At 42.6% G+C, this 27,111-nt stretch overlaps 1 protein-coding gene across 1 annotated transcript; it reads right to left on the bottom strand.

Annotated features, from left to right (window-relative positions):
* gareml (GRB2 associated, regulator of MAPK1-like) lies at positions 1-25,456 on the bottom strand. Its single transcript, XM_033647869.2, has 7 exons — positions 25,129-25,456; positions 20,092-20,232; positions 14,337-14,467; positions 14,088-14,253; positions 10,944-11,794; positions 5,878-6,047; positions 1-1,599 (listed from the first exon to the last, which is right to left on the bottom strand). The coding sequence occupies exons 1-7, from the start codon at positions 25,238-25,240 to the stop codon at positions 999-1,001; spliced, it is 2,172 nt and encodes a 723-aa protein (XP_033503760.1). The 5' UTR covers positions 25,241-25,456; the 3' UTR covers positions 1-998.
* Positions 25,457-27,111: the final 1,655 nt, after the last annotated feature.

Raw genomic sequence — 27,111 nt, 5'->3', positions numbered from 1 at the left:
TTAGTGTAATTTCATTTATTATTATGCATGGCTAAATCAAGCATATCTGAACAAGTGATCTGAGGTACATTTTGAGAACACTATTTCTGAGGCAGTCGAAAAATTCTATCATAGCATGGCAACACATCTGTGTATCTGACTACAGACAGAAGGAGACCTCGTGTTACTCTTAAAGGGAATGTTAATTTAAAAAAAATGTCACTCTCCCAAAGCACAAAATGGCCTTGATACAGAATACTGTACATTAAGAGATGGTTCAGTGAATCATTGATCAGTACCAGAAACTCACTAATGACTTCATTGGAGCGTCTGACTTTCATGCTTTCTGCAGTTTTCTTTTTTCATTTAGCTTTAAACAACTAGCCTTTTCTTATCTTCTAATAATTGTCATTTATGCCAATTACAGGCCACTGAAGCTCAAGCACAGATGAAGAAGAGCAGATGAAGAAGGCTGTGCCAGAGACTCAGGTAGAAAACAGGTTCAGTGTTACATCTGTGTTGTTCTACTGGTCGGCAATAGAAGCTGTGAATCCCTTTATATTTCCAAAACTCATATTAAACCCCTTAATTTTTTATGTAGAATGAAGGCATTTTATGTGGGACCACATCATGAAGGTCACACAAATCCATGCAGGGTTTAAAACCTTTAGCTGTCTCGAAGCATGACGGTGTATTATGGTTGAATATCTGCCCCAAGGACAAAGTGAAACTGGGCACTTTCATCATGTAGCTCTCTGACGTCGCCATTTGTTAGTAAACTAGTCCCAGTCTGTGATTCACACAGGAAAAATGCAGTCAGTCTGTCAGAGACTCCTGGCATGAGAGCGAGTCAAGTGTCAGTTCTATAGTGTGACCACAGGGTGGCGTGGTTTCCTTCTGCAAAGTCTCAGCCTCAGTCAGTGGGGCTCAGCAGCCACTTGGTCACAGTGGAAGGCACATTCAGGATGGCTCAGTAGCCAACAGGCACATTGTAAGGACTGTGTGTGTTTGTGTGTGTGTTAAATCTTGGGCCTCCAGCCCTGTATGAATTGTGTGATCTTGGTGACATGGAGTCGGCTCAGGTGGAAGTCATGTGACAAGATGTCCTCGGTCAGCTGCACCAGGAGGCTGCCGTCAATTCGCTCCCTCTGGAACACAGCCACCGCTGCCTCTGATAGGCCGATGAACCGTAGGCAGGCTGACACCTCCTCCAATGACAGCACAGATAGGTCAGCAGGGGGTCGCCAGGTAGGGTCAGGGGGCTGGGACAACCCTTCAGTGACCCCCGTGGATGTCCCACCACCCTCTGCACCTCTGGAGGAATCTGTCGTGGGATTGGCAGTGGGCTCGGGTGAGGGACAGGGGGACTGGCGGTTGAAGGGGTTCAAAGCTCCGAAGGGGGCAAATCGACTCTGTGGCGGTGGCGGCCTCAGTCGAGGTCCGGAGGAAGTGAAGGAATCTACCCACGGCTCTGCCCAGGTGGCCTGTGCTGGCTGAGGAGTGGCCGTGCTGTCTGCAGGGGTGGCGGAGACTGGCTCAGGACTGGCAGGGTTAGGGGCCGGGCAGTCCGCCCAGGAGCATGGGTAACAGTAGAGGGAAGCATCTGGGGAGGGCGAGCAGCTGGGACAGAGCGGGAGAAAGCGACATTAGCTTCTAGTATCAGTCGGTATAACTATTCCATGTGAAGAACTCAAATCATATACATTTTATTGGTGTAACGTTTATAGTCTTAATAATCATATATCAACAAGTCATTTCATCTCAAGGTCCCTTAAAGGTGCTATATACAACATTCAGAACATTAGTGAAGCAGCAAACAAGTATTAGCAATGTAGAGATATAGTGGACTAATCACAGAAATATAATAAATAGAAACAACAGTTTGCCGTGGTCATTTGACTATTTTATCGGAAAATGTTGATCGCTATTATGGTGATAACACACTGAGACTGTATAGTGTGTCATACTTACTACTAGTTCAAGAACTCTGTTTTGTCCTACTGCTGTCTTTTAAGTGATCAGCAGCATTGACATCTTTGCAAAGGATGTAGGATGTATTTATAATTGGCAGTGCTGGGAGTAACATGTTACAAAGTCAGAACTTAGATGACTTTTTTTGTAATGGGTAACGTCATGTTTTAGTTTTGTAATTCAAGTAATCAGTTATTTAGTTGTTTCCAAATAAGTAATCTGTTACTTTTAAAATATTATATATTTACTGTATTACCCTGTTTCTTTTGTTGCCATGAACTGCATATTTTTGGAAAAATGCCTCAGAAGATCGAGTGAAAGCCACTGCTAAATGGACAGCTGAGAGGCAGAGATCATGAGGATAGACAGCATGTAGATCTGCATGTTTTTGCATCTAACTTGGTGTTTAGTTCAACCGAACTAGAGTTGGTCATTGTTGGAACAGCAGAAAGGCAGATGCTTAACAAGATGGTGTTGTCTCTGTTGAGTTTGAATGAACCGTGTTTTATGAAGAGTTAACAAGGCAAACAGGCGAACGTTAGTCTTAGTTTGGTGAAAGAGAGAAACTTATATTGGCGTATAGTTGTGTTTTTCAATGTTTAACAAGGACAAAGGACTTAACTTTATTTATTTTGTTATGTTAGATATGTTCAAAGGTAGTAAAGTCTTGTAAACACATCTCCCAACTGAAACTGGCAAACATACTCTAGCGAGTCCCTTTTCTGACTGGGTAATGCTGTAACGTAAATCCAGCAATCCTCAATTCCTCTCTAGCAGCAAGGCAATGGAGACAGTGCACAAAAGATGCTTCTACATGCTTCATACAGTACTACCACGATACTGCTCATTTGGTTGTTACTGCAAAACCTCACCTCGGTGAATTTGCAACTGGCTGCAAGTCAGTTTGTGAAAATGGAAGTTTATCAGGCTCCCAAGTATGCTTCACCCTGCTTCTAATTTTCCCAGTGGCCACTTGTGGTATTGCAGCAAAAAAATCCTGGTGGTCCAAAAAGCATTTTCCCCATAGGCCACCATTGTAAAAGAGACATCTGTGAAACTGTTGACAGGACATCTTGAACTGCAAACAAGGTCAATTATGACTCTTTCTATTGTGACTTTATGATCCTTGGAGGTTTTTTATTTATAAAATGTTGCTTTAGCTGACGAAAGCGATTTAAAAAATCTGTGATGTCATCACAATGTAAAGTCTATGAGCCTAGGAGGAACTTGAGGCCTGAGCCACCAGCAGGAGAAACACTACCGCAGATATTCAGTTGGTCGCAAACCTCGTAAGTAAACCCTAAAGCTGGAAACTTTTTGACACATGCACCAGGCGAGCGATTCCACTGAACTAAATAGATGCCGTCTGGTATCTACACTGAACAAAAATATAAACAAAACACTTTTGTTTTTGCTCCCATTTTTCATGAGCTGAACTCAAAGATCTAAAACATTTTCTAAACACACAAAAGACCATTTCTCACAAATATTGTTCACAAATCTGTCTAAATCTGTGTTCGTGAGCACTTTTCCTTTGCCGAGATAATCCATCCCACCTCACAGGTGTGGCATATCAAGATGCTGATTAGACAGCATGAATATTGCACAGGTGTGCCTTAGGCTGGCCACAATAAAAGGCCACTCTGAAATGTTCAGTTTTGCTTTATTGGGGGGGGTCTCGGGGGGTCAGAAAACCAGTCAGTATCTGGTCTGACCACCATTTGCCTCACGCAGTGCAACACATCTCCTTTGCATAGAGCTGATCAGGTTGTTGATTGTGGCCTGTGGAATGTCGGTCCACTCCTCTTCAATGGCTGTGCAAAGTTGCTGGATATTGGCAGGAACTGGAACACGCTGTCATATACGCCAATCCAGAACATCCCAAACATGCTCAATGGGTGACATGTCCGGTGAGTATGCTGGCCATGCAAGAACTGGGATGTTTTCAGCTTCCAGGAATTGTGTACAGATCCTTGCAACATGGGGCCGTGCATTATCATGCTGCAACATGAGGTGATGGTCATGGATGAATGGCACAACAATGGGCCTCAGGATCTCGTCACGGTATCTCTGTGCATTCAAAATGCCATCAATAAAATGCACCTGTGTTCGTTGTCCATAACATACGCCTGCTCCTACCATAACCCCACCTCCACCATGGGCCACTCGATCCACAACGTTGACATTAGCAAACCGCTCACCCACATGACGCCACACACGCTGTCTGCCATCTGCTCTGAACAGTGAAAACCGGGATTCATCCGTGAAGAGAACACCTCTCCAACGTGACAGACGCCATCGAATGTGAGCATTTGCCCACTCAAGTCGGTTACGACAACAAACTGCAGTCAGGTCGAGACCCCGATGAGGATGACGAGCATGCAGATGAGCTTCCCTGAGATGGTTTCTGACAGTTTATGCAGAAATTCGCTGGTTATGCAAACCGATTGTTGCAGCAGCTGTCCGGGTGGCTGGTCTCAGACGATCTTGGAGGTGAACATGCTGGATGTGGAGGTCCTGGGCTGGTGTGGTTACACGTGGTCTGCGGTTGTGAGGCCGGTTGGATGTACTGCCAAATTGTCTGAAATGCCTTTGGAGATGGCTTATGGTAGAGAAATGAACATTCAATTCACAGGCAACAGCTCTGGTGGACATTCCTGCAGTCAGCATGCCAATTGCACGCTCCCTCAAAACTTGCGACATCTGTGGCATTGTGCTGTGTGATAAAACTGAACATTTTAGAGTGGCCTTTTATTGTGGCCAGCCTAAGGCACACCTGTGCAATAATCATGCTGTCTAATCAGCATCTTGATATGCCACACCTGTGAGGTGGGATGGATTATCTCGGCAAAGGAGAAGTGCTCACTAACACAGATTTAGACAGATTTGTGAACAGTATTTGAGGGAAATGGTCTTTTGTGTGTATAGAAAATGTTTTAGATCTTTGAGTTCAGCTCATGAAAAATGGGAGCAAAAACAAAAGTGTTGCGTTTATATTTTTGTTCAGTGGAGTTATTATTAAACAACCATTAAGTTTATACAGCGGTTAGCCAGCTACAATGGTTGCAATGGCAACAGTCCACATAAACTGCCACTGCCCTGACCATCCTGCTATGTTGATTTGAATTTCCATTCTACTCTCATTCTGTTTCTATGGGAGAAAGGACGTTCGGAGCAAAGAAAGAAGTCACGGTTGCTCTGTGTGTGTTGTGATCTGAGCTTCTCTGTTCTTTGTTTCGATAGCCTGTCCAGCCGTGGGTGCATTTCCATTATATCACATGATCATTAGCAGATGAAGTTAAGCTACTACCAGTATACCACACCTGAATCTTTAACCAAAGTGTCAGCGGTCCAGTTGCATTGTTGGTAATGTAGGCAGCAGGTTTGGAAGGGGAAGAACAAAGTGTGGAATAAAAAAGGTGATATCTCTGGCTCTGCTGCATCAGTTTTGTTCATCTTGAGTTAGACAATGTTATAAAAGTGCAACGCTAAATTGGTGGAGCACTCTTCTATGTGATACTTACTCTTACCTGATGTAATGTAGCTTTCAATTGTTATAGGCAAAGTCATTGTGTTACCTTGGAATCCAATGGTGGCCTTTTTCTAACAACAATAGTTATTTTTTTCCGAATTTCTCAGCAGAAAGTTTCTTTTTGTCCGGGATAACTTATCATCTACTTTAAAGAGGAAGGATGAGAAGGGTGAGATTTTGGTGGCATCCTTTGATTAGGAAACGGTGGTGACATTAGCTCAATTTGAGCTGGAGGAACATGAGCCTCCCTGTTTTCTACTGAAAAGCACATCCAAAGTAAAACTATCGAGGCCCAAAAAGGCCACCAATCCTCCCAGTATTTACATTAATAATTCCAAATAAATGTGAAAAGGATTTGTCTCATGTAAAAAGTAAGCATTCACACTGTACTGTACCTGTCCTGAAGTCCAGAGGAGTAGAAGGAAAGGTTGGGTCTAGGGGAGGTGGAGGTTTTGGGGAAGCGAGGCGGGACCGGAGGGCTGGGGACCGGACTGGAGATGGAGCCTCCTTTAGAGCAGCGAGGGGGAACTGGAGGGGCAATCAAGTAGCGACACTCCTCTCTCACCTACACACAAACACACACAGAAAAATGAGAGCTACAACAGCAAATAAAAAGTTAACTCCTAAAGTTGACTTCTCAAGAGGTTTTATGGGAGTGTGTGTGTGTGTGTGTGTGTGTGTGTGTGTGTGTGCGCGCGCGCGCTGGCTTGTCTCAATGTTCTGCTTGGTAAATGTCAAACTTGATGACCTTTACACCTCAAACAAACTCCCTCACACACACACACACACACACACACACACACACACACACACACAGTGTCTTGGCAGGCTTAATATCGGGGAATGAAGAAACACTGGTGTGACAGGGTATAATCCAGCTGTACAGCAGATATCACCCACACACACTCTCTGTACTGCTTCTAGCTGCCATCACTTTGTAAGATAAAAGTTAATTAAGCAAAACAAAGCGTGATAATTTCCCCCTTACAAACAGACGCCATATACACTAACATGTGAACACCAACACTGGGCAACCACCTCTTAACTTCAAAAAAAGAATAGCTCAGCTACGAAGACAACCTTGTTTCCAGCGTGACACACCATTTTTGATTTAAAAAATATTTGTTTTAGAGATGGTATCATGCAAGTGTTGGTCATCTTATACAAGAACACAAGGGACTTCAGTTTAACATGAAACGCATGAAACATGTAATAGATAGTATAATGTTTAGACTGAGCTTTGTCAGCGAATATACAACCCTGAGCTAAAAGTAGTCAAAACAAAATTACAAAGACATTGTGTTCCACTTAAACACTGTGAAAGGAATATTCCACAACCTTCCCATATATGTTGAATAAAATAAATATGCCTCTTTTTTATCAGCAAGTGATAGTGTCACGACCACGTTTTCATGAAAGCCCACTCTTTGACAGTTCTAAATTGGTAATGTCTGGTTGCAAAAGTTTGTAGTGGAGAAAAATGTTACAGGAAGTGATACATTTTATGTTTTATGGTAACATTAACTTTTAAACTAGCGATTCACATGCCTCTCCCCTATAAAGTGACAAAGTTGTGTCCCCTCTCACAGTTTATCACTGCTCCCTTATGTGGGATTTATACTTTTGTGTCGAATCAGCGCTGTACTTATGGTGTAGCCTGACGTGCACCTCCCCAGAAATGTAGCTATATGTCGTGGCAACGTGGACCGTTTAGTAAGCTGAAACCATTTCCCTCAGTGGAAAGGAAACTTTTATTTACTTAAATTTCACAGATAAGAAACAATAAATTGTGAAGACAATAAAGCCTCCCCAAAATAGCATTTTAAGTCTTGTGTGTGATCTATCCTGGCTTCATGTGAGTAGAGGAAATCTCTGCTTGTCCCTAGGCTAATTTTTGCAGTGTAAAATGCCATAGGCTTGTGCTAATAACGTTAGCATGTTGTATTTGTTTGGAAAACGTGTTTAGTATAAGACAGTTGCGTTGTCAGTGAACCTTGTGAGTTGTAATGGAGCCAAATTGTGTGCCGTTACCTTTGTTAAATGTTGCTGTTGTAGAAGTAGAGGAAAAGTCCACTAGTTGCTAGGCTAATTTATACAATTTAAAATGCCATAGGCTTGTGCTGAAAACATTAGCATGTTGTATCTGTGGGGAAAATGAGGCAAGCAAAAGACAAGTGCTTTGTCTGTGAATCCTGTGAAGTATAGTGATTTGTGTATTTGTGTTTAAAACTGTCGCTATTAAACCATGTTTAATGTGTGTTTTAGGTGTGTTCTGAATCAACTAAACTTTATAGCACTTGACAGAAACCCCACCGCCGACTAGTGTTTTGGAGGATCATGGGAGCTTTAGTTGTTCAGTATTCTCATGCACTGTATGTATACCTCTGTAAAGTTATGCATCACAATTCATATATTCAATGTAATCACATGCTTGTAATTTATGTATAACGCACGAAACAGCAAGGAGGCCAGTAGTCTGCATAAGGACACAGGTTGGGGTGGTGGTTGGGTCACAAAACACAGGACTGTGGCTGTGTTTGTTGTCACCATGTTTCTTTTCTTAAACTTAACATACACAACATTACATTTCTAAACAAAAACTAACTTTACGTTAAATATATAACACCATCTATGGAGGCCAATTCAGTAGATATCATGCAAACCACTGTATGAGGATACATTTTTCAGTGTTATGTCTTATTGTCTAACATGCTCAAACGTTCTATCCAGGTACCTGTTTAGCTTAAAATATAGAAAGGAAACCTCAGGAACATGTTTTAGCTTTTCTTTGAGAAACCCTGACAGATGAACCAATAACTGAGCCCTCCATGAGAAAACACATTGAGTTGAGAAGCTAGTGGAACACAGGAAAAAGGAGGGTTTGAAAGAACTGCAGAAAGAACTTCATGCTTAAACAATTATTCAATCAAAAGAAAAATAATCAACAATAATTTTAAAACTACATTCGACGTTTAAGTCATTTGTTGAGCAGAATTTCTGTCTCTCTTGTCATACAGTAGTTAGTGCTTCACACATACAGTACAGGCCAAAAGTTTGGACACACCTTCTCATTCAATGCGTTTTCTTTATTTTCATGACTATTTACATTATAGATTCTCACTGAAGGCATCAAAACTATGAATGAACACATGTGGAGTTATGTACTTAACAAAAAAAGGTGAAATAACTGAAAACATGTTTTATATTCTAGTTTCTTCAAAATAGCCACCCTTTGCTCTGATTACTGCTTTGCACACTCTTGGCATTCTCTCCATGAGCTTCAAGAGGTAGTCACCTGAAATGGTTTTCCAACAGTCTTGAAGGAGTTCCCAGAGGTGTTTAGCACTTGTTGGCCCCTTTGCCTTCACTCTGCAGTCCAGCTCACCCCAAACCATCTCGATTGGGTTCAGGTCCGGTGACTGTGGAGGCCAGGTCATCTGCCGCAGCACTCCATCACTCTCCGTCTTGGTTAAATAGCCCTTACACAGCCTGGAGGTGTGTTTGGGGTCATTGTCCTGTTGAAAAATAAATGATCGTCCAACTAAACGCAAACCGGATGGGATGGCATGTCGCTGCAGGATGCTGTGGTAGCCATGCTGGTTCAGTGTGCCTTCAATTTTGAATAAATCCCCAACAGTGTCACCAGCAAAACACCCCCACACCATCACACCTCCTCCTCCATGCTTCACAGTGGGAACCAGGCATGTGGAATCCATCCGTTCACCTTTTCTGCGTCTCACAAAGACACGGCGGTTGGAACCAAAGATCTCAAATTTGGACTCATCAGACCAAAGCACAGATTTCCACTGGTCTAATGTCCATTCCTTGTGTTTCTTGGCCCAAACAAATCTCTTCTGCTTGTTGCCTCTCCTTAGCAGTGGTTTCCTAGCAGCTATTCGACCATGAAGGCCTGATTGGCGCAGTCTCCTCTTAACAGTTGTTCTAGAGATGGGTCTGCTGCTAGAACTCTGTGTGGCATTCATCTGGTCTCTGATCTGAGCTGCTGTTAACTTGCCATTTCTGAGGCTGGTGACTCGGATGAACTTATCCTCAGAAGCAGAGGTGACTCTTGGTCTTCCTTTCCTGGGTCGGTCCTCATGTGTGCCAGTTTCGTTGTAGCGCTTGATGGTTTTTGCAACTCCACTTGGGGACACATTTAAAGTTTTTGCAATTTTCCGGACTGACTGACCTTCATTTCTTAAAGTATTGATGGCCACTCGTTTTTCTTTAGTTAGCTGATTGGTTCTTGCCATAATATGAATTTTAACAGTTGTCCAGTAGGGCTGTCGGCTGTGTATTAACCTGACTTCTGCACAACACAACTGATGGTCCCAACCCCATTGATAAAGCAAGAAATTCCACTAATTAACCCTGATAAGGCACACCTGTGAAGTGGAAACCATTTCAGGTGACTACCTCTTGAAGCTCATGGAGAGAATGCCAAGAGTGTGCAAAGCAGTAATCAGAGCAAAGGGTGGCTATTTTGAAGAAACTAGAATATAAAACATGTTTTCAGTTATTTCACCTTTTTTTGTTAAGTACATAACTCCACATGTGTTCATTCATAGTTTTGATGCCTTCAGTGAGAATCTACAATGTAAATAGTCATGAAAATAAAGAAAACGCATTGAATGAGAAGGTGTGTCCAAACTTTTGGCCTGTACTGTACATGTATGTATATATTCATTCTTTCTTTCATGCATTCATCTTCCCAGCTGGTTATTGACAGAGAGGCAGGGTACAATCTGGACAGGTCACCAGACTATCGCAGGGCTGACAAATAGAGACAGACAACCATTCACACTCACATTCACACCTACGGACAATTTAGAGTCACCAATTAACCTGCATGTCTTTGGACTGTGGGAGGAAGCCGGAGTACCCAGAGAAAACCTACACTGACACGGGTAGAGCATGCAAACGCCGCAAAGAAGGGCTTCCTCACCCAGGGATTCCAACCAGGGACCCTCTTGCTGTGAGGCGACAATGCTAACCATTTATTCAAGTTTATTCACAACCTTTGTTGTCTATTCTAATCATCAGAAATGGTTACACTGTTGCTATGTGACCATCATTTATCATGAAATCAATAACAATTTGGTCATTCTTTAGACCACAGGCTCCATCAGAGTTATACTCTACCACAGGACTGAACTGACTGTTCTATTTATTGAATAACTGTATTCCAGCATGCAACACACATGTACCTGCTGCATCCTTGGTAATATGTATTCATGTGCTGTCAGCATATGGCCTGTGAGTGTATAGCAGCCTTTCCAGGAAGTCAGTGTGAGTTTGTGTGAGTGTGTGAATGTGGCCGCTGAGGTTTAAAAGCTGTAATGTATGAATAATTCAAACCAGGCATCCTGACTTTTAACAACCGGATGCTGCTGTGGACGGATAAAAGGGATGAGACACAGAAGGACGAAAAGAAGGCCAGGAGGTAAAGACTGAAACTCACAGCATCAGATTTTGGAGGTACAGGTGGTGGGGTAGACACTCTTGTCACCACGGTACCAAGAGAACCATCCAGTGAGGAAGATGAATGAAAGGAGATGAGGTTTGGCTCCTTCCCCAAGCCCTCTGCGTTCTGATTGGTCCAGAGTTCCTCGTAAGGGATTTCCTCACTGGTCCTCATTTCAGCCTCAGTCCACTCAGGAGTCACATACTCCCGCTCCTCACCTGGTCCCTCCCCCAGCTGCTCTCCAAGAGAGTCCCTGCAGCGCTGTGATAGGCTGTCCGAAACCCCACCCCCATATCCACACATGGAAAGGCGCTGCAGTGCCGGTGCTAATGAGTCCTGACCCGACACACACATACGAGAGCGCCGCGGGCTCACACACTCCTCTGTCATACACTCCAGCTCTGGCCGGGTTTCTCTCACAGCGCGAGAGTAGGCATCTGGGTCAAATGCATGTCGCAATAAAAGGCTCTCCAGCGCCGCCGTGTGGACGGAGGCCTCAGCCACGTTAAACCGAGGCATGCAGCGCAGCAGCAGGAAGTGGGAGGGGGAGACTTCCTGTCGGCGGAGTACCATGCAGAGCACCACTGTCTTGCTGACAATGTTGAGCAGCTTGTAGCGGTGGCCCTCTCGGACCGCATGGCGGTCATAGGGGTTTCGTGGTGGTCGTGAAGGCACAGACACATTGACAGGGAGGCGCACCCTCTCAATGATGCTGCGTACCGTGTGCTCCCCTCCCAGCATGCCCTGCTCCAAAGGGGAGCGAGTGCAAAAGCGTCCACGGCAACCAAAGGGGAGGCTGACGCTCTGATTGGTGCGATGGTTCATACAGACCAAGCAGGGAGTTTTACCTGAAGAGGCAGAGACAGAAAGGTGGATTAGTTACGCTCACATTGGTCTTCTGTTAAATGAAATTGCTCCACATTCATGCCTGAAAACAGACGCTCTGATCTGGGTTATGAACAAATATTGAACAGAGTTTGTAGTTTGGTAGTGTGGTGTACTGAGAATGATGACCCTGTGGTCCCTCCACCTCCCTGCTGCCTGCTAGAAGACTATTGCTGCGGGAGTATGAGTGAGCTCCACGCTGGGAACAGTGTGTGAGAGTCCACTGACTAAACAGTGACAGGGCTAAAATTACTGTAAGCATGACACGGCTAACGTTACCTAATGGTCATTAACGGGATTCACTACAGAGAAAAGTTGTGTCGTGTCGGTCTGAATTTGTTGGGACCGTTTATGGCTTGTGTCAGATATCAGCCACTGTCACTGTGTTAGCTTGTGCTAACTGGCTGCCATATTTTTTCCTAGGGTGGCAAAGGCATGACCCACCCTACTCTTTCTGACTGGCTAGTGCTCGTTGCCTTTGTTGGTTGCATTAGTTTGGTTTAGAGGAGTAAGATTGGTCAGGATTAGTCTATGAATGTTGAAGTAGTCTTTTGCCCACCAAGTCTGCATTTTGCAAATGCGTTTTTTAGTCTGTCATCCGACAAAAGTCAGTAAGGACAGAAACCTTGCACACTGAGTCCAATCTGTTTTATTGTTCTATTCGTTGCTTAAGTTTGCAATGTGAGACAAAATGAAAAGACAAATTTCATCCCTTGGTTCTCTCCACTGAGTGCACTTCCCTGGCTATCGTCACTCTCTGTCTGCATCTTGTATTTAGTACTGCGGTTACCTGTAGGGGCTAAGCTGTCCTACCTCTCTGTCTCCACACTGTCATTTTCTCTGTCTGTCTGCGGTCCTCATTCTCTATTAAATCCTCTTCCTTGTCATTATCATCCACGTGAATATTGCAATCTGATCTTGAAAGTAGGCTACCTGAGTGAGGAAATGATACTGTGTGCCCCATCGCTCTCTCTTGTTGCAGATGCATGTAGCCTGCAGGTTATGCCATATTTTCTTCACTGCATCTTGGTCAAACAACTCTTTAGGCTTTTGATGGACACAAAGTTTTCCAAAAACTTGAATGATGGACTAAAGTTTAGCAGTCAGTGTGCAAGTGATAGACACAAGGTAAGGTTGTATTTATTTTTAAACATGTGAGATTTTTGTACGAAAAATACGGACGTTGCCATCCTAGGAAAAAAAACTTGCCCGGAGGAGAACGACTCCAGAGACGGTCCTTCATCTCTGCATCTAACCTGTTAAACAGCAGCAACTGAGGGTGATTTCACACCTGCCCTGTCGGTTCAGTTGAACTCCAGTTTGTTTGCCCCCTAAGTGCAGTTCGTTTGGGCAGGTGTGAACACAGCAATCGCACTTAGGTGCGCACCAAAACAAGCGGATCAAGACCTTCTTGAGGGGGTGGTCTTGGTCTGGTTACAAACAAAAGTTGGTGCGGTTTGTTTGTGGTGAGAACGTGTTTCGACCTCAATCCGAACCAACTGCAGCCGCGTTACATATTGTTTGGGTTAAACATGAGCATGTTACAGTCCTGGAGGATTATTAATGTGCACCTCCTCCTGTACTGCCTTAATATGCACATACAGCACATCCAGTGCATCAAAACATTGTTTTCTAGTTGGAGCCGCGCCTCGTTTTCAAACTGTATGGTTTGACTAAAATGAACAATGACAAAAATATAGTACATGATGACCAGCGCTAAAATCAACCTGCGTAGTTATCCCACATTAGAAAGTGTCACACTTATCTTGCAAGTGTACTCTTCTTCAGTGTTTTGTTTACTTACTGGATTTTTCCCGCATGGAAATTCTGACCAATCAAGAGCAGCTTTCTCACACAAGGCATTTTATCTTGTCTGCTTGTAAATGCTGCCGTGAGAACACGAACCAACTCACGCAATTATGCGACTTTGTAACAAAATTAGTCCCTGATTCAGACCAAAGCAAGACAACTCTAGGTCTGAAAGCATCCTGAAAGTTGCTGATGAGTGTGGGCTTTCCATGATCAGTCATCGAGTGCTGGACCCCCCACCCCCACCCTTATGGTTAGCTGCTACCATAAATAGAATCTAATCCTGTGAGAAACACTGAATATAGATCCATTTCCAAGCAGAAATGAACTGCTCAACCCATACAGTACTGCCAATGATGTCACTGATTCCCCTTTACTGGAGCACATGAATAATCACTGTGACTAAACTCCATAAAACATAAAACTTGACAGTTTGGCCTTACGCACTTCTAGGAGTCTTTCCCAGGCGTCTCAAGAGCGCGCTCAGTCCTGTCTTTTCCTTAGAGGGCGTGGCACAGAGGAGCTCCGCCTTCCCCATGAGTGACAGCTCATCTCCAGCCTGCAGAGTGAAGCTGTATGGCTCACTGTCCTCACTGAACTCCCCTGAAACCACCTGCAGCATACACATGTATGGACATGTGGACATGATATTGCATGACAGAAGCTTTAATTGTGACATTCTCATGTTACTCTAACCTTGACACTAAAGGTGATTGTCTCCATGACAAAGACTCGATCGGGGAAGACTCCAGCAACTTCCTCCACACTGGAAAAATACTGGACCGGATCCCTGACGTCTCGGTCTTCATCCAACAACTTGAACTTTCCTATAGAGAGGATGGAAAAGGGACAGGGGGAAGAGAGGAGAAGGGTGAAGGAGATGCACGATGGGAGGTACAAAGATGGACAGAGGAAGTGGGAAAGGGAGAGGAAGGAATGAGCAAGGGCAAGGAAAGAGGAGAAAGGAGTGGAATAAGACAGAAAGGGAGTGAAAAGGAGGTGAAAAGTTGTTTTTTGTTCTGTCTTTCTTTTCTCTTTGTGACTCCCTACAGATCCTCAAACACACACAAACACACATCCGCAGTAGACACTGTTTGGACGAGAAGAATACAAAGACACCTCCGTGACCTGTGACCTGGCACCAGTTCTCTGCCAATCGACAGCCGACGGGGTTGGCATAGCAACCAATAAAGGGCCCCCATTCTCACGCAGAGCAGAGACACATCACCATGGAGACACTCACACATACACTCACACACGTTCACCCTCTCTTTTCCTTGCTCATCCCCTCCTCCATCTGTAAATCTTTCACACTCATGATCTCCAGTGTTTCAGTCCAGTAACTGTGTTTGTGTTCTTAAAACTGCCTGTTTTTTTGGTTTGGGCCACTTTCTGATGCTGTAGGAACTATTTGAGGAATGTACAAAAGGCTCCAGTTCAGCCTTATTAAAGTCCCATTATCCTTTCGTCTTCATAGTTTATTAGATTGAATTTAATTACTACATCCCTCCAATGGTCCTCGTTTCCCTAAGAGTCAAAGTGCTTGTGTGTGTGTTTGTGAGGGAACGAGACATGAGAAAGTTTTTTTGTCTGAGAGGCAGAGCAGAATACCAAACTCCACCATCCTCCTCGCCAGCACCTCCCTCCGTTTCTGTTCCCCTCTTTCTCCTCCACCCCCCACCTTCCAATTCAAACAGAGCCCCCAGGATAAGGAGCTTCCACCCACTGAACAATACCAGCAAGTGCTACTTTTCAGCACAACCTGCCACCACCCTTCCCAAAGAAAGGACACTCCAAATGTTATCAACAGAACTGAGGTGCAACAAGCTATTAGTCTGTGAGAAAGTGTCGCTCAAAGAAATAAAAACTGAATCACCGGCTTTTAAATCCCCACACACAAGGCTTTGGCCATCAGTTCCACGTTACAAGTGTGGCCGTGGCGCCACTTGCTTCCCTGAAACCCACTGATTCCGCTTTTCTGTCCTCTACCCTTCAGTCATCCTTGCCTCTTTTACTGATGAACAGAGGAGGATCCAGACAGAGAGAGAGAGAGAGAATAACAAGGAGGGAGCATCCTGTTGTCAGTCCCCATGGGGAAACCTATATTGCTCTCCTCCTAAGCTTATTTAGACTTCCTGTATGAAGTCATCACACAGACGTTAGCTCATCACTGGCGGTGGCCTCTGATTCAACAACAACTCACCTGTCATATTTAAAGAGACACGAAGGTGGTCCTTAAAGTATGCATAAATTTAAATGCATATACCGGAATGCGTCGTTAAAATGGTTTACAACAGAGAAAGATGTCTGGTGGTTCAGAAATGAAATGTATGCATTAATTTGCCGTTGATAATTTGTATCCTCAGAGCTGGGCTAACACTGTGTGGACCCTAGTTCCTTACCCCCCTGAAACTAAATGTCAAACAACTAAACTGGCACGAATTCAGCCAGATTCTAAAATTAGTTGGGGGCGACCCATTCACGGTCGAAATCAGGCTTGAATATGTTTCACATCATACATAGATTTTTGTCTGAAAAATATGCAGGGAGAGTTATAAAAGCTAATTTTGTGGGGTTTTATAAATGCTTGCACACCCCTGCAGATCATTCCTCTGGGCAACAAAACACCGATGTCGTACTTTGTCCGTTGTGCCAACTGATGTCATACCTCCAGGTCATAGCTGGCTTGGTGCCAAAATGAGGGAACGTCTTATCAGTTTGGTTTCTCAGCATTCAATATTGTACAACAAACACCGTGACGACTACCTCTCAAAAAAAAAAAAGGACAATATATGGCCTATTGCTATGGCTGGGCGATAAAACGATCTCAAAACGGGATCGCAATAAAATGTATGTCGATGATGATTATACAGACAGCTGTCAGTCAATCTGCAGTGTTGGAAGTTTGTGTTGAGGTGAGTGTGCCGAGGAGAGGAGGAATAAAGAAATAAGAGACATAAGCATGGACATAAAACATGTGGAAGTGAGGAGCAAAGCGGCTGTAAAGCTGAAGAAAAGCTTACGTTACGTCCTCAAAAACAGACGAAATTGTGGATTAAAAAAGGTTACACAACATCAATAATTTGGAAGTGGTTTGGCTACTTGAAAGGTGGCAACGCATGGACAAATACGGTCTGCAAAATATGTCGTCAGTCAGTGTTAACCAGGACGGGAAACACACAAATCTTTTCCATCATCTGAAAAGGAAGCACCCCAGGGACTACACCGAGAGCATGAAAATCTGGGCTAAAACTGCAGTAAGTCCATCAACAAGTGTTGCTCAACTGCCTAGCACTTCTGCTGTTCTGGGCAGCGTTACCGGGGCTGCACCAAAACAGCAATCAGTAGTTTCCTCATTTCAAGAAGGAGCAGAGATATAACAGATGCAGTGTCGTACTTTCTTGCCAAAGTCATGATTCTCATGAGCACCGTGGAGAAAAACAGGTTCAAGAAATTAATTAAAGTGCTTGACTGCAGGTACGAGTGGTGTACAACGAGTCCCATGGGAAGCTGGAAAATCATTAGGTTTCTTCAGGTGTCAGACATTCTTGTGATACTTTTCAAACTCGCAGCAAGTTATATATCGTGATAAATGCCGATATCGATCAGTATGGGAAAAATATCGTAAGAATATTTTTTGCCATATCGCCCAGCCCCACTTATCGCTTGGCAGCTTTGATATGATGAGGATGGCACTGTAGCTGATATGTACTTATATGTTGGTCACCAAACCAGGCTAGCAGCAACAGCTAGTGTTAGCATCAAATTTGGGGGTCCGATTAGTTTGTGTATTGTGTAGTTAGCATTAGCCCCTTATCCCTTATTATCTGTCTGTATAGGTCTTTGTTTTCTGGAGTGGACACGAGCACTATTTAGGAGGAAACTCACTGGGTCTCATTCATGATATAATTACTATTTTTCTCTTTCTTTGTGATGAGAATGGAACAGGGATAATTCACTTGTCTCTTGCAATGTGTTTCTCTTCATGCAAGTGATACTAAATTGCTGAAAACACCCCTTTGAGAAAACCCTTGAGTTGTTTACTTCCCAATACTAACTGCTAATATTCCCAATATTGGCGGTCTCACACTTCCGATGTGAAATGACGAGATGTCTAAAATGACAATGATCTCAACACACTCCCTCCCACCCAAGTGTTCCTTCATTCTTCCGAAAAGGAGCCCAAGAGGCGGCAGTAGTGTGAGGTGACATCAGCACTCCATTGCTGGAGGAAACAATGAAGAGGAGTCATTAGGATCCAGTTACACAGTGAATAATGTGACTGGTCGGACAGTCTGAACAATGGGATTGTGGGGATGGAGCTCCGGTGAGGTCATACTGACTAGATTCATTCAGCAGGAAGACGACAGGTCAATGGACAGGAGGAGTCAGGGAAGGTCCGGTCTCCTGAAGCGGGTTGAATGTGTGAATGAATGTGTATTTGTCTGTACATTAGGATTTGAACTTAGGGTCTGATTTTATGTACCATTATTATATATCATTAAATGTAACAATTTACAATACATGTTGAAAATGTATCATGTATTCAGGTTTGACTATATGATTGTAACAATTTCCCCCAAAATCTGTTTTTGCATCTACCTGTATTGTAGTGAAATTATTTCATCAACCCATTTTCCCCTTTTGTTCATCTAAAGTAGCAAACCAGGTCTTCTTTGAAGCTAAGACTGAGTCTGGAATAAAGCATAACTTTGTTAACTTTAGGATATCACTGAAAATTTCAATGTTCTGTACGTTGGAACAAAGTTTACATGGACTGGGTCAAGATAAAGACTCAAACAAGTTAAGGGGTTATGCATGCCTGACATGCATGCATTTTGGGAAGAAGTAACCAGAAGACAGTCACATGGACAGAACATGCAAACTCGACAAAGAAAGGTTCCAGACAACTTTAGTGAAGCTTGAACCCACGACCTTGCAATATGCAATGCAAATGTAGCATTTCACCATTCAAATAACAGTTTAAAGGTCCAGTGTGTAGGATTTAGTGGCATTTGCGGCGAGGTTGTAGAACTGAAGCTTCTCCCTTGTGCCAAACATGTAGGAGAACCACAGAGACCAATGTGAAATGCAAATGGCTTTATATAGTGCCAGTGGCAAAGGACCCGTCCCGTATGTCAATATAAACAGTTCAGTCTAAGGTAATAAAATATAACAATTTTAAGTTTCAAGTGATAATAAACAAATGAAAACGTAGTTATGAATGTCATATACCATTTCTGCCTGTAGATGCCCCTAAATCCTACACACTGGGCCTTTAAATCACAATTGCGACGATTATGTGAAACTCATCTCTCTCCAGCTGGGACTGGATATCAGTTTGATATCAGCAAGATGTTGGATGGAATGAAGGATGGATGATGGCATGGTGGTACAATGGTTAAATGGGTGATGTCGTTCGGCCAGTACCACTGCACCTACATTCCAGTATTGGTAGTGTATTGAAAATTTTGGGACTCTATAACCCTTAATCAGATGGGCAGTTCCAATATCAAGTGCTGCTGCAGCCAGACGGTCTTTTTATTTGTTTTTTTTTTTTGCCTACAATTTTTTTTCCAACGTTGCAGGTAGCAGGCTTGTGGCCCACAAGGTAGGCTGGCCTATCTGGCGTTTGTCGGAATTGCCCAATGGCTAGTCCAAGCCCGTCTATACCTTACAACTAAATGGCATTTTCTACGTCAGGATGACGTCGGCATAAGACGTTTGGAAAATGTTGGATTTTGTTTACTTGACAACACGACTTAAAGCCAACAAAATATCAACGTCATCTGTCATTAGTATTCTACATCAAATTGACAATGCCATTAGATGATGTCATGACATTGAATTGTGGTCACCCATTGTCACAACCTAAATTCAACCAAATATCAATGACGTTGGCAGCCAGCTGGGTTGATTCTGGGAGTTTATGTTTTGGTCATGTGTTATATCCATTGTGAATATGTGTTACTTCCTGTTATAATTGAGCTGGACTATGACAAATCCATATCAGCTAGGTTCACGGTTGATAAGATTAACTTGAATCTGAACTTGAACTTGAATAATTAATCATAAACTTACTGTATTTCATCTTGAGAATGTATCTTTAAAGCATGTTGACCAACCCTATTTTTAAAGCGAGGACATTTCAACCCATCAGACATTACTTACCACTATCAGTTCATCAGTCTAATGTTACTGTGTCTATCGCAGTTGTCTCGTAGCACAAAGAGACATTTGTCCCAACAAAAATAGAGCAAGTGGAAAATGTTGACCTTGTGACAAAAATGTCGGTGAAATTTACTTCCCCCCCAGGGCACTTGAGCAATTTAGGGAGAAATTGATATTTTTAGGTTGAGGACGCAAGTTTAACTGATTGTTTAGACATTTTTGGGCATGCTTGTGTGGACATGCAGTGTGTGTGTGTGTGTGTGTAGGTGCATGGGCTCACCCTGGTATTGCAGAGGGATGTCTATCTTGGGTCCAATAACGTAGTGCCCCTCCTCTAAGCTGTGGGCAGTCACTGTGGTCCACTGACGACAGGAGTGTAACAGCACCACATCCTCCTCTGACAGCCCCTCCACACATTCACCTGGAACACACACATGAATACACAGAAATGGATTAAGAATAAACAAATAGTCTTTCTGAAACAATAGGTTTTTAATTTCTAGTTTACACTAGTTCAGCAGTGGAAAACACTAAAACACTCCCTACACACAAACACACACATACATTCAGGGCTCAGTGTCCATAATTACCACTATCAGTGATGGTTCACCACCCAGAACCTACTCATCAGGATCCCGTCATGCAAGTGGCAACCCACTATTACACAGCAGCCCCCATACATACACACTGCTCTCTGGCTTTCACTAGATCCATCATGTAGCACCACAGCATTGATTTCTGCAGATAGCACAGTGGTACAATTCAATCACATCACACACACACAGCTCCCTCCCACTCTCTCACACACAGATCACATGGATGCACATCTTTTTGTTCTTGTTGCTGAAAGAGGGCAGTTACTACCAAAGCCTTTAATCTAACAGTCATGTTGATGGATAGCTGAATGCAAACTCGGGACAGACGAGATGACATTTCAGTGGTTTGGCTGCATGTTAAAGGGTCAGTTCACCCAAATCACAGAGTGACACATTTTCACTCTTATTCCTGTGGTTATTGAGTCATGCAGATAATTTGGATTGTAGGTCTGTTTGGTTTTACCACCGCTGAGATAAATGTAGGCGACTTGTTTCTTGTTTGAGTTCAAAGCAAAAATTGCACACACTCATAAGGCCACTTTTCATAAACATGGTTTCTCTGGATGACTCACAGATGTTGCTGTCAAGATTTCAGGAGGTACCACAAACGAAACACGACTATCAGGAAAAAGTACGTAGGCTGTTAAGTATCAAAAGTGAAAGTATTCCTCATGCAGTATGGCTCCTTTCAAAGGGGTATAGTGTAAAGCATATATATGAAGTATTATGGTAATATTTTAATGTCGTAGCTGCTAGCTCATTTTAAAGGTATACTATGAAGGACTTTCCAAAAAAAAAGTGCAGACACAAACAAAAGTTATCTCTCTCAATCATCACTACTAACCCACTAGAAGTATGTGGTGGTGTATTTATCTGCAGACACTCTGTGCTCTGCCTGTATTTCTTTTTTCCTTCTTTTTCTTCTACATTAGGGACATTCCTGGACACAGCGAACAGGTGAGCTCAGAACTATATAAAAAGGTAGTGACCAGGTGCCAGACAAGTAGCTGTATATAAAGATGGACAATGCATCTCCACTTCCTCCCACTGTACAAAAACGAAGCTAAAACATCCTGGATATGGCCACCAACTTGTTGCCCTGGAAACATCATTTGGAGCCAGGGCTGCTTAGTAGCAAAATGCGCAGCACCGAGTTCACGCCGTCGGACCAGTTGTGAGCAGTGCCATTGATCATGTGCAGTCGATTGGCCCGCACAGCTGTCAATCATGACGTTAACCTCATAAGTAGTTATAACCAAACTTTAAAGAAAAATGAAAACTTGAACATATGTCAGTGTGATAAGTGCTACCTTAAATGACAACACATTCTCACTCCGACCTGGTCACATATTGACGTTTGGTCATGGACTTTCCACGTCCACATACAACGTGCAAGGTTCCCTGGATGCATTGGTTGTTGACATTCTGGGACGGCGTGTCAAGTTCTGCCTGTTGCATGCATTGTCTTCTTTCAAAATACACTTCTGTTTCCACAGGAAATTTAACATTTACATACAGTCTCTTAAACACACTACGTCGGAACAACACCGCAAATTGATGGGTTTTTTTTTTTCCTTCAACAGCAAACAGACGTGGTTGGGTTTAGGAAAAAAGAACAGGGTTTGGCTTTAGAAACTTGCGGGACGCAAACACAGCTCTCTAGGGTAAAAGTCGTTGTTTGATGGATCTACCACCCCTCTGGCCTGCCCCAGTCGGACTTTCGCCGCCTTAACTTTCGTCATTGTCCCACTGTGTTTCCCCGATGCTGCCAGGTGCCGTTAAACTATAACTGCAACCGGCTGCATGTCATAACGTTTAAGGGCGCCTTTTTTTGTTGGTTTCGGACACTGCAAGTCGCTGCCCAGGTGCCGGATTTCGATGACTTCGGAGTCAGACCGGGCTTTAAATGACAGAAACAACCTTTGGAAAAAAATGTATTGATGTGTACTTTGATTTTTTTTTTTCTTCTTTTTTTTTGGCCCATGTCTCATGTGCTCCTATGACGTATACTGCAGCCAGCCACCAGGGGGCAATCAAGATATTTTGGCTTCACTTTTGGGTAGCTGTCAAGTCGTCCATCTTTATTATACAGTCTGGCCAGATCGTAAGCAGCATGCATCAAAGAGTAAGCTACGAAAATTGCAAACAGTGTGCCTAAAAAACACAAATACAGCAAACGAGATCAAATTGGAGTTAAGCTTTCCCTTTGAGTTTCACTGGTGATATTGTCAAGAAACAGTAACCAACAATTTCTCCACAGTATACCTTTAAGTAGGCCTACTTTACTTTCAGTTAGGTAATTTACATTGGATTGTATATTCTAAACTCCTTATATATTCTGTTAATACAATCTGAAATGTGCAAAATGTAGCTCTCAAATGAATATAATGGAAAAAGTACAAAAAAGTCTTCTGATATGCAATGAAGTAGAGGTACAAAATAATATAAAATAGGATTAGAGTATAAGTACCTCAAAGTTACACTTAAGTACCAAGTATGTTTACAGTATGATTAAATCTACTATTAATTCTCCACTACTGGTTACAACCACAGCTAATTCCATTTGTTACATGAGAAAAGCTTTCATGTAACTTGTGTTACATTTATTATATTCACATGGAGATTGAGAACTGCATTTCCATAGCCCAATGTACTTCATTGTGGCTATACTTTATTTGTAGGCAAGTATTGAATTTAACAGCATGCAACCTGGAGCATTCATGTTATAGCCCCTGTCACAGTGAAATACACCTCCACATTCTCATAGCACTAAACCACAGTCTCCCCCTGCAGAGAAAACATTGTTTTTGTTTGTTGTTAATATAAAATAGAGAAGGCTGACATCATGCCATGTTGTAAATAACTAACCACCATCTGGGTTGGCTGGTTGTGCAAACAAGCATGCATCTGTGGGGTAACTACAGTGCAGTTAATAAACACCTACGGGTGCTCTCTCTGTGTGTCTCTCTGCACACACACACTGCACACGCGCGCCGCCTAAGGTGCGTAATTTTCGGGGACCATGACACGCCTCGGGTGCGCGCTTTTGTCCACGGGGGAAAGTTGGAAGGTTTTCCTTCTCGTCGCTGCTCGTTAGTATTCACCACATTCACCGACAGATTACAGCATTTACATATGAAAAGAATTGAGCAGCACTTCAGCAGCACAACAGACACTTTGTGGCTTTCCGGGCCTCGCTGGACTGGAACAACTTTGGCCATGACACCCATCGACCGTTCCCAAAGTAAAGACACAGAAGCTGCTGAGGCACACAATCATGTTGGCGGCAAAACATGAAACAAATAAATGGAAAAGTGAACACAAATGTTTCTCAATGAGTCCATTATGAATGTCTGCATGTTGGTGTGAACTGGAAAAGTCGGTGTCCAAGAATAAATGAATAAATGCATCAAGGTCGCGAGATGAAGCCAGGATACTAACGGAAATACAGCGGCATGGGTTTCAAAATAAAAGCACCAAATGCGCCCAGTCACTGAAACGTCAATTTCCGATCGCATACTTTGCCCCCCAGGTATTATAGTGGTTTCTCCAACATTTTGCCTAAAAATAATGTCAATACTGTCCAACACAAATGATTGATGGAGCGTAACAAACTTGTTTCGTTGTCTATGCTGTCAAAATACAAAATGATTCAGTTTGGAGTTTAATTTGAGTCTTTGTGGTTTGAGAGCACAGCTCACTTTCGAAGAAACTTTGACTCGTGCATACACTGTATAGCTATTTCAATTCAAAACGAAACTGAGCAACATCTACTTCTACAACTACAAAACCTGTCAGTCAAGATTATAAAGTGGCGCAGGCTCATAAACAACAAAATGTCTTAACTCTAAGTGTCACTTGGTATAAAACATCACCAGCCTTACGTGTTGGGAAACATGATAATCCTGTGTGAACGTTTACAGGAGTTTAAGGGAAACAATGTCCAGGAATTCTAGGTGTTGGACTTCCACTTTATCAGCCATGAACAAGTGGTAATGTAAAAATTGGGTAACAACCTTTAATTAGAGAGACACCATTAAGATAAGTGTAGAAAGCCAACTAGCCTATCACTTGTTTGTCCATTTTTCTTTTAAAAGACACAACCATTTTGTACACATTTTGAATTATTTTAAATTCTTGCTCACAAATAATACTATTATGATGACTACTAATTCTACTGTTATGACTGAAACACAATATTGCAATTTGTTTTGCTAATAAAGGCTGTTTTGTCAAGATTATTGCCAAGGTTGCACTCTGAGACACTGATACCTTATTTATATATTTACATTTATATTTTTTCTAATATTTAAAATGCTAATTTAACTCAAAAAGATTTTTCCATATTAACGGTCAAAGGATTTATTCTGAAAACCCTAAGCGGAAGTGGCAACTTTTCCTGCCAGCCTTGACACCGTTGAGATTCTTGAGTAAATTGCTACACTTGTTCTTACAGCCTAACGTCGTTATACTCATAAAAAAAAATCTTTAAAAAACACTTTCTTCGATGAAAGTTTGACTTTTTCCCGTTTCCTGGCCGGAAACCCCTATTTATCGTCATTTCTCATCCTTACACTCATGGTTACTTTAACTCCAGTGATGTCAAACGACGAGGGAACGTTAACGTTGGCTAGCTAACACTTGTCAAAAGACTACAGCAGCGGAAAAGTTTTTAACGGTCGCACCGAAGGTCGAGGCACCCGGTACAGGTAGTCTCTTACCGTGGGCCAGACGGACCAGAGTGGGCAGACGGAACTTGCTGACCACCGCGTCCAACGGCAGCGCCAACGGGCTCCAAGTGATCTCCGACAGGCTCGCCGACAACTTCTCCATCCTCCCGGGTCATCACGCTACCGGAGATAATGATAATGTGATGAGGGTAGTGGTGGTGGTGGTGGTGACGGTAGCGATGGAGTGGAGGAGGATGAGGGTGATGGTGGTGGTATAATGGCAAAGAGTTTCGCCATGTTTGAATGTAGGAGAGAGGGAGCGCAGTCACAGTCGGTGCGCACGAGCGGTGGGAGGGAGCGCGAGCCCTCTCTCCTCCTGCCTCTCTGTCAGTCAGCGTTTGTCCACCGACCCCCCCACACACCCACACACACACACACCCACCCACACACACACAAACACACACACAGAACATGATAGCAAAGTCAGCCAAACTTTTATTCTGTAGCTTTTATAACTACAATGGAGGACATATCACCATGTCTTCTTTAACTCGTGCCTGCTGTTTGATAACCTGCTCTGTATCTCCACGTTTCCTCCATCAATTATTGCACCACTCTCTCCACAGAGATTAATGTGAGCTGGTGTGTGGGTGGTAAGTGAAGATGCAGGGACTTTTTAGGCAGGATTTCTCAACCTTTCCCTGCTGTGGGCTCTTTGCAAGATCCCAAATGTTCACGAGCCCAGAAATTACACAGATGGAATCCAAGTTATTTAATTTGGCAGTTTCAGAGTGGGATGTGACTACAGTAGTACATTTACTCGAGTGATATACTGAGGTATAGACCTTGTGCCATACTTGAGAGCTCCTTTTTTATATACTGTATTCCTCAAATTCATGTTTACCTCATACTGTACTACATTTATTTCAGTTAAGTCAAGTCAGGTTCAACTTTATTGTCATTTCCACATACAGAGTAGGCCTACATGGGAATGAAATTGCACTTTCTCACAACCCCAAGGTGCTATCAGACACACAGAAGTATAACAATATAAACATAAGAAATACATACACATCACACAGATATCCATATTTATTTCGAACGTGCATAAAAGACATTAACATACAAACAAGCATTACAAGAAAGAAAGTAATATTTACAAATAATGACAAGCATAATGAAAACCAATTGTCAGTGTATAGTTACTTTGATTTACACATTTGAAAAGGAGTGGGAGGAAGTGAAAACTTACTAAATCCCATTACTTCTCCTTAAGTCGCTGAGTAAAATGAAACCGCTTCCTTATATAGATAAAACCAAAACTTTTCTAAGTATACCATTGTTATTACCTTTTAACTTTGCCACACAAAAATAACCCATGTATATGTTTGATAGTTATTACCAAATATAAATCTTATAACAACCTATCTTAGCATAACCCTTAGTATAATTTACCAATTATCCATGACTTACAAGTATAAACCAGTCCAAATGTATTATACATATATATAATACCAATTGTCTTTGCCTTACAAATATAAATATAATATTAATATTATATATATATGTTCATCAACTTGTCCTGCTATCTTTTTACATTTAAATAAGTCAAGCATATGAATATTTGTAATTCTACCAGTATAGACGTGTGTACACCCCCATACCCATAAATGAAAAAATACTTATTTACATATTAATACATTGTTAATTAGGTAAAAATATAAAGTAGAGAAAGTAAACAGTAATCCCTGTCAACAACTGGTGAATGTCAAACCCCTTCTTCAACCCTGTACCTCATGAATATCATGTCTTCATACCGTATTTTGAATTGGTGTATGCTTGGACTTTGTGTGAACTCACAGAATGCACTACATTACAGTAGTAGTAGTTCTAGGTACTGGAACTTGTGCATGTGTTGTCAAGATGAACTTGAGAATTATGTGTTTCTCCTTCAGTTTTAATCTTTGTTGCTGGTGAAAAACAAGATGCTTTCACTTCTTGGGGCCTCTTGAAATGATTCAACTTAAACCAGAG

Source organism: Epinephelus lanceolatus, chromosome 13, assembly GCF_041903045.1.
Source record: "Epinephelus lanceolatus isolate andai-2023 chromosome 13, ASM4190304v1, whole genome shotgun sequence".
Lineage (NCBI taxonomy): Eukaryota > Metazoa > Chordata > Actinopteri > Perciformes > Serranidae > Epinephelus > Epinephelus lanceolatus.
Note: the sequence above shows the minus strand (reverse complement) of the source record. Positions and strands in the feature narration are given on the sequence as shown.